Source organism: Cheilinus undulatus, linkage group 3, assembly GCF_018320785.1.
Source record: "Cheilinus undulatus linkage group 3, ASM1832078v1, whole genome shotgun sequence".
In the NCBI taxonomy this organism is placed as follows: domain Eukaryota; kingdom Metazoa; phylum Chordata; class Actinopteri; order Labriformes; family Labridae; genus Cheilinus; species Cheilinus undulatus.
The window spans coordinates 20,892,361-20,900,933 of NC_054867.1; the positions used below are offsets into that span (position 1 = coordinate 20,892,361).

Sequence of the window (8,573 nt, forward strand, 5' to 3'; positions counted from 1 at the left end):
TTAAATCAATTATAAATATTAGAGTTACTTAAGTTAATCAAATATCATTGAACTTTCATGGTTAAGAATCTGAGTTTAGTAGGAAAACTTCAAGAAGTTAAAATTCAAAAACAGTCAAGAGGAACCAGATGTTAAACAGACTAACCAAACCAGTCAGAGGAAAAAAAATCCCAAATTTCACAATCAAACATTTAATCTGAAAATATGAGAACAGATGATTATATTTAACAAAGGATTTAATTGATAAAAATATTTACAGAAATACAAGTAAATTTCATGGAGTACAAGGCACAGTTAGAAGCATTTATTTGCAGCCTTGCTTGCTTTCATGAAACTGGATAGACATACAGGACAACTTAAAGCGGTTTGTGACCTAGCTTCAGATAAGCAGATTAACAAAAAATAAACTATACAAAAAAAGGTTTAGTCCTCAGCCTCTTTAGTTTCTTTTTTCTTCTTTTTCTTCTTCTTCTCAGTCAAAGGGGTCTCTGGAGTCTCTTCTGCCTCCACAGTTTCAGTCTTTAGTTTTTTCTTCTTCTTGGCTGGCGTTTCCTCTGCCTCACCACCTGCAGCAGCGGCTTCTGCTTGCTCTGCCTCAGCTTTTTGTTTCTTTTTCTTCTTAGCCGAGGTCTCCACTGTTCCGTTCTCTACAGCGGGGCTTTCCTCTGCTTGGCCCTCCATCTCCTCTGCTGCACGTTTCTTCTTTTTCTTCTTGACCACAGGGGTTTCTACCTCTCCATTCTCCACCTTTGAGAGGATAAAAAGCCAAAATAAGTCTGGAAAAACGGCTGCACTCATTTTCTAGGCTAAGCAGGCCAAAAATTTACACATTTCTGTAGCCTTAGAGGGCCTGCGTTGTCTGACTCGCTTCAGTGATCAAGCCCATTGTTTGGGACCAGCCAATGGTTCGGAGTCGAGCTGATGTAGCATGTCGTACACTGAGATAGGACCACACATGTGGGTCAAATCGCAAATCAAACATGCATAACCAGACACAAAAATGCAAACTCACCTCAGCTTCACTGTTTGTTTCACCGTTGGCTTCAAGCTCTTGCAACTTCTTTTCACGCTTCTTACGTTTCTTTTCCTTCTTTTCCAGTTTGCGCTTGATCTCAGCTGCAACATCAGTGGCCTTTAACAAGAGGACAACAAAATGAGCACAATCAGATCGAAAACAAATGAGCAATTTTAAATGTTAATACTGCTGTGTCAGGCTCATTAAATCAGTTTTTGCCCTCAGTGATGTCAGGAGAGATTATTTCATCATTCACAGCAGCAAAGATGGCTTGTTTTGTGTTTTTGCTCACCTCTTTTACAGCATCTTTCATGACATCCACATTCTTCCGCGGCACCTCCCCAGTCTCATAGAAAGACAAACGCTCCTCCACCTGTTCACGCAGCTTGTCACCAAAGACACTTGTTGGGACCTCTGTGGGGAATTTTTCAAAAATTAAATCCATGCTGAAGATTACACAGCTTTAGAGTCTTTAACAGATGTGTGGCTGTGCTCAGGAATTAGTTTATCAACATCAACCCGAAGGTTAAATACTGTTGACGAAAAATATGAGCATCATTGCAATACTGCCACATGAGTCCAACCAACACGGTCGTTTCTGTGAAGTATGTCACTTGCCTGAAAAACAGTCAATGCGTGATGCTATGGTGCACTTGTTGGCCAGATATCTGGAGATGCGACCTTTGTTCTTGGCTGCAGCACGTCCAATAAAAGTCGAGTGGAAGATGAGTCCATACTTGGGGGTGTTGCCACGTGTCTTCAGGGCTCTGTAAGAAAATAAGTAACTTCACAATATAGTTTCAAGCATTTTAATGTTTTCTACCAGGCCCAACAGGAGCCCTCAGCTTTGTGCACACAAATGTAGTTAGGGAAGTATGAAACTAGTCTGTGGAGAAGCACAGAATTCTTTTTTTTTTTTTTTTAACCATTTGTTTTTTGTTGGGCTGATTTTGAGAGGCAGAGCCACTAAAGTGAACCCTGGTCTTTCCGTTTAATTCTAATTTGTAAATAGGCAAAAACCAAAGTAATAACACAAGGACATCTATGTGTAGTGCCTAGACTTGCTTTTCAATTTGTCTACCTCAGCTCAGCGAGTGGCTGCTCAGACTGTGGGAGTGCATAAGGGCGAGAGGGATCACTCCAAAGAAGACATTAAAAGTCACATCTCCTCCAGTCACCCTGCTCTGCTCAAGCCCAGCCCTGCCATCACTGCAGCCACTTCTTTCCCCAGCAGGGAGGGGGCGCCCCAGTACCTGAACAGGGCCTTCTCTGCTCCCAGGATCTGAACGGTGGAGGCCGGGTACTTGGCCAGGTTGGTTAGACTGCCGGCATGAGAGATGAGACGAGCTCCCACCTAATGAGACAAAGAATCATCAGTGCCATAGACATAGGGAGTGATAGAGATGAGTTTCCAAATGGTTTAGAGACCATCAGCACCGGATGTGGTTGTCATCACATTATTCAGTGGATTGACAGATTTTGGTATAACATCACTGGTCAGTTCAATTTATACACAGAAAATAACACTCCTCTGCTTACCACTTCTCCAATTAGGGCGGCGAGATTTGGCGCCACCTGGCTCATCTTAGATCTCAGGTACTCCTGCAGCTCAAGCCGGTAAGCAGCTAGAGACACAACGCGGTCAGAGAACCTCTCAATGTTGATCAGGTCGATGGGAGAGATGTCCATACCTGAGGGAGAAAATTAAAAGGATGTTTTAAGCTAGTAATTTTAGTACATCAAATATTATAAGCTTTAGAGCAAGGTGCATTTGTTTCTCCCGACAGGATCCGCAGCAAGGATTTGTGCCTTCACTACAGGTTTATGAGAGAGCTTCTCTGCCCCCCTGTGTTAGGCACCAAGGACAATTATTGGTCCAGGGTGGGCAAAAAAGGGGCACAATGTGCTCTAAATGTCAGAGATAGGAATTGTCCTAAGATAAAACTAGCACATTTTACATTAGCACACTGGTATCTAAAGCAAAATAAGACTGCTGACCCATTGAAGAGCGGGATGCATCCAAGATGGCCTGAGCCTTTGCGCTGTCCATTACCACTTCCTCTAAGCTCTCCAGGTTCTCCTCAGACAACTCTTTTCTGTTTCCAATGAGCTGAGCCAGTTTGCAGTACATTGAGTTGTCTGGCACGATCTTTATCAGCTCTGGGAAGTGATAGCCGTACCATTCTCTGCAGATACAAGCCAGAGTAAGTAAAACATGATCTACAACCATCTCATCACACTGTATATCCAATGACATCCTTAGGGGTTGACTGTGCATGTGAATTAAAGGCAAGTATGTCTCACCCAACAATTTTGCTCCACCAGACAACAGCTGGGAGAGCAGATGTGCTAGGAGAGCTTCATGTTCCTCCTGTTTCTATACAGCCAGCACTCTGGGTGTACTGTCTGCGGTAAGCATTAGGAGGACAAAAATTCCTCGATAAAATTTAAAAAAACAATCCATCCAATTTCAGGGATGCTTTTTTAATTTGTTAGAAATACCAAAGCCCAGAAACAAAAGCTCCAGAGTTTAAGACACACCACACAAATTCACATGCCAAAAGTCACCACTCCAAAAATGTTCAAACATGTAAAATGCTGAAAATCCACCTTCTAAGTTTGTTAAGCACCCACAGTGAATGAGGCCTGCAACACCACCATGCAACACAGCACACCAACTACAAAAAAACATTTCCTCTAGCAAACTGCCTTTAAAAAAAAAAAAAAAAAAAAAAAAAAAAAAGGCATGGGGAGGAGGGAACTTTACCGAACACGCATTGAGAACGTGTTGATGTCTTTGTCGAGCTGATCCAGCAGAGCAATCGACTGGATGATCATGTTGTCAACCCGATTCACATTGAACTTGACTTTAGCTCTGGAGTAGCTGTGACCCAGACCAAGCTGAGCTTTGGAGGCGGCCTGAGCAGTCAGACCCTTCACCAATGAGTGAAAGTGCAGACGCACCCCTGATGGAAAACAAAAAGAAAGGGTGTGTTTGACTGAAATCTGGCAGCAATAGAAAAATTAAAAGTCTGTTCATGGCTGTTCAGATTTTCAGTATGAACCCTCATGAGTTTCAGGATCACATTGTCACATCAAAACAGGCCACACCACATCTCAAATTCAGTAGTTTTCAACTGCAATTTTAACAATAAGCCCAGAAACAGTGGGCCCTCACAGATAATCATTCTCTTTACCTCTGGTGATTTCCGCCACCACACCACCAGTCTGGATGGAAACGCTAAATTCTTCTTGTAAAGCTGCTCCAATTTTAGCATCTGAAACTCCCAGCACAGCTTTCTTCTTTCCTGAGAGAGGCAAGTTTGTCTCCAGGAACAACTTCAAGTCAGCATGAACCACACCTGGAAGTGAGGGACAGAAAATAAAGCAACTGTTTAGATCACTGTACAGCAAAGCAATTTCAAATAAGCACCAACTTGAATTGCATTCACACTGCAAGCCTCATGAAGCAATTGGTCACTCTTTTCAACCATGCCGAAAAGACTTGAGACTTTGGGGTTTTATTCTGAGGAGAAACAGTGAAATCTGGTGGCTTGCTAAAATAATCACAGCCCTTAATTAGAGGGGAGAATAGTCACATCTCACCATTTCAATCTCAAATTTCTGCAGTAAGTCATAAAGTTGCATGTTCCTTCTTTGAGTTCTAGAAATGTGCAGCCATTTTACATAGCCTCTTTCACTGTGATAAAACAAAGTGCTCATTAAGAAAAATCTTTACAGCTGGATTTGATAATGCTAGTCATAAAAGTCTTCATAGTCCAAGTAGACATTTCCACTGTGGCCAAAAACTGCTGTTAGACTGACACGAGCTCTGGCGCCACTTGCCCACCACTACTTAATTACTTTGTCTACTCACATTACTGTATAATGTGGCATGGATCTGGCTCCTTTGTTAACTTCAATGGACATTCTGATTAAGGTTAATTTGGCTTGCAGCGTGAGAGCAGTATTAGGGTGTACTCACACTAGGCCATCTGTACCGTGCCTGGGCCCGTTTCAGCCTAAAGTCTGGTACGTTTGGCTAGTGTGAGTGCAATTTCTTCTGTGCTTCGGTGCGGCACACTTCGCAGGCCCAGCACGGATGGACAAGGTGGGCCTAGGCACGGCATGGATGCAAATGAAGGAGCACAAGCGTGGGAATGTGATGTAGCGTGAAGTAACAACAAGAGGACCCGCCTCAGAGAGCCCACAAGGGAGCAGCTGCATGCCGGAGACAGCAGGATCCCAGCCCAGTCCACATTTCTGACCAGTTTCTGGCAAAGTCAGGCTTTAATGACTGTAAGAGGATTTTTGGTTTTTAAAATAAAGCTTCTTCCCTTGTTTTAGTCACAAACAGCAGCTCACAGGATAACAAACACCTTTCATCCTCCGTGCGTAAAGGACAGTGCCAGATACGCGGACAAGTGTGTGCCGGGGTTAATCACGTGGCTGATTTAACCTCTTATTAAAAAATTATACGGCCAAACTATCATCCACTGAAATAACTTACCTCTAATTCTATTTCATGTCACCAAGAAGTGAGAGTGGGATCTTGATCACTGATGTTTGAACGGAGCATTGTTTATTAATCCTGAGGCATTTTCACCTCCAGCTCTCATCAGATGGTTAAAATCGCTCTCGCCACAGTAAAAAAACCTTTAACTAAACATTTAATCCTGCTCTGGACACGAGAGCTTGTTTGGTGCATCAGGCATCCAGGATTACGCTGAGAAAAGGCACAGTTAGTGGCGCATTAAGGAATGCCAAGGGGATCCAAGATTGTATAAGGACACGCAAAGGGACGACTGTTGGGGCTCATACGAGTTAAAAAGTCCAGGTTTCATTCAGCAGAATTGCTTGGAACTCTGAGCAGGCTCCAGATTATGTGCTGTGACCAATAACTCTCTGCTATGAACCGCTTTCTCTCTCTCTCCTCACTGGGTTCTGTATAGTTAATGTAGCTGATTCCAGGTCAGGGAAAATAATTCTGGTGTCAGATCAGATATCGTATAAATCCGTAACTTTTTTACAGCCTAAAAAAACAACACTTAAGCATACTGAGTCATCAACGGTGGATGCTTCGTGTAATAAAGCTGGCGTGTGACGTATCTGTGCCCAGGCCTGGATGCGTTGAGCAGTGAGAGTGCGGGAGAAAGGGGGGACAGGGGAAGGGGTCAAATGGGCTTCAGCATGGTTAGAATACGACACGGTACAGATGGCCTAGTGTCAGTACACCCTTAGGGTGTATTCACACCTGTGGCTCGTTTGGTTTGTTCCAATTTAGGGGCAAAAATGATACATTTGTTTCAGCTGTCACTCGGTTCGTTTGAGTTCACAGGACAAAAGTCTCTTAAACAATTGCCATGTGCGATTCAATTTGTCCCTCACTGGTCAGCAATCTTACCCGGAAGGCGGGGGAGTTTCCTTATCTACATTCATTCAGGTTCTTAAACCGCTTTCCAAGGGGAAAACAACAGCCATGGAGCATCAGCGTGTGTGGCTAGTTTTTTTTTTTTCAATAGAATTCATCTGGATAATGTACCAATGTTCGCTACATCAACAAAACATGCATTTTTTTCGACAGTCAAGACTGCATCTGGAAAAACTGGGATCTCGACCCGTTTGTTTTGTCCCGCATCCGAGTGCGATTGCTGTGTTTACACATCTCCAAACGAACCGGACTGGGGGGGGGGGGGGGCTCACTGTTTCGGAACAACTGCCCCAACGAGCCAGGTGTGAATACACCCTTAATGACCAAAACCAGTTGGGCTCCCTCAATTTTACCTACATTCTGAATACTTGGGCAACTTTAGTATATAAAATTGTGCGCAACAATTTGCTCAGGCATCCTGGATTATGTTTGGCTGGTCTGTAAACTCAAAGTTATCTTCACCTACTAATCAAGTAAACCAAAGATTTGCAATTGCTTACAGACTGCTTGAACAAAAAACTTCAGTAATGTCAGGATATTTTAAAAGGCTTTCCTCAGATGTTCAGGGTTAATATTAGCTGTCATCACAGTAATTCAGTGGATTGACAGATTGTTGAAACATCATTACAACTGAGGAATAACCAAAATAAAAAAATATCAAGATGTAAGCTTGCCTTCAGAGATGGCATTCATGTTCTCCAGAGCAGCCTGGGCTGACTTGAAGGGAAAAAAGGCTGCCAGGCTCACCATGCTGTTAAACTTTCCAATGCTCAGCACACTCTCCTCAACCTGAAATGCACAAAAAGGCGTCAATCAACGACTACATAATCCGGGAAATTGATTAAAACGACATAAAAGGCCGAGTATGAGGACCCACCTGCGGAAGCAACATGCCGATCTCCTCCACTTCTTTGACGGCGAACAGCGCGTAGCCCGCCGCATGCTCGAATAACACGTGCAGCAGCACCTGGGAGGGTAAGTATTTATTGGAAACTTAGCCACATAAGGCATACAGAATAAGTATAACAATACTGTAAAAAAAACTTGTAGTAAATTTTTCATCAATTTGTTTACAGTGGTGTTTACCAGTCTACACGTGTTAACAGTAAAGCCCAACATTTTCTCACACATTGTCTATAGCACTTCTAGAGTCAGGCAAATTAAACTTTTGATTTGTTAAAAGACGGTTATACTTCTTTACACTTAGTAACTTGTACCACTGCTACTACCTTTCCGCGCAACCACGTTGTCCCTACGATAACCCCACGTGTTAAACGGGCCCTAGCTTCAAGACGGCTACCATGAAGCTAAAAAAATGCTAGCAGACGAGCTAACTGCAACCCAGCATCCCAAAGCTTTTTCATTATTATAGGATACAGTATGAGTTCAAATAAGGGCCGCAGAATGCGATGTGATTCCTACGACTGTCAACTGAATGCATGTCTACAGCCAGTAATCACTGTAAAAGAACTTAACATTAGTGTCTTCTAACTTAATCTTAGCCATGGGTGGCTACACTGATGTCGTGAGGGCCTTAACCCAGACACGCCAAAAGTACTACATAGCTCTGCTTATATCGCAACTGATATCTAAAACTTATATCAAGGATACAATGCAACAGATTCTGCAAACACTCTAAACAACGAGCTACATTTCTCTTACCATGATTAGTAAATCTTCTCAGCAGCACGCAACGCGTGTCTGCCCCTTCTTCTTCACCTCGAGAAATAGACGGCGTCACTCGTTTCAGCGATCTTCCACATGAACCAAATAACGCGATACTAGCTAATCATCGCGAGACCAGACCGCCATGAAAGAAAGCCCTCCACCTTCTGGTTATTCATGCAGCACTGCAGGAAAATGTGTAGGTAAATACAATATTTAAGGATTATAATTTAACTATCACTACTTCTGTGAATATTTTTCTTCGTCTCTGCTCTCTCCATAGCAATTCACACCGGGCCTCACAAAAATACCTACCTAAGTTCAATAGAAATCTTTGGGCAGCGTACCAGAAGTACTACATGTTTCAGCTTTCTGTGGCTGATTAAAGCCTCAGTAAAGTTTAACAGGACGCCAATCTTTAGTAAAAGAGCCTCTTTTAAAGCTATCCCCCCATGTCACAAA

General features: G+C 43.0%; 1 protein-coding gene and 3 non-coding genes across 4 annotated transcripts; all 4 read right to left on the reverse strand.

Moving 5' to 3' along the window:
- Nucleotides 1-218: 218 nt before the first annotated feature.
- nop56 (NOP56 ribonucleoprotein homolog) lies at nucleotides 219-8,237 on the reverse strand. The gene is made up of 12 exons (XM_041783738.1): nucleotides 8,109-8,237; nucleotides 7,324-7,413; nucleotides 7,121-7,235; nucleotides 4,213-4,377; nucleotides 3,783-3,981; nucleotides 3,014-3,201; nucleotides 2,555-2,706; nucleotides 2,269-2,369; nucleotides 1,634-1,782; nucleotides 1,308-1,429; nucleotides 1,013-1,132; nucleotides 219-747 (listed from the first exon to the last, which is right to left on the reverse strand). The coding sequence occupies exons 1-12, from the start codon at nucleotides 8,109-8,111 to the stop codon at nucleotides 424-426; spliced, it is 1,728 nt and encodes a 575-aa protein (XP_041639672.1). The 5' UTR covers nucleotides 8,112-8,237; the 3' UTR covers nucleotides 219-423.
- On the reverse strand, nucleotides 1,207-1,272 carry LOC121507596. The gene has a single exon (XR_005991745.1). It is a non-coding gene; the product is annotated as a small nucleolar RNA SNORD57 (small nucleolar RNA).
- On the reverse strand, nucleotides 2,785-2,915 carry LOC121507586. Its single transcript, XR_005991736.1, has one exon. It is a non-coding gene; the product is annotated as a small nucleolar RNA SNORA26 (small nucleolar RNA).
- Nucleotides 3,309-3,443, reverse strand: LOC121507582. The gene has a single exon (XR_005991732.1). It is a non-coding gene; the product is annotated as a small nucleolar RNA SNORA51 (small nucleolar RNA).
- Nucleotides 8,238-8,573: the final 336 nt, after the last annotated feature.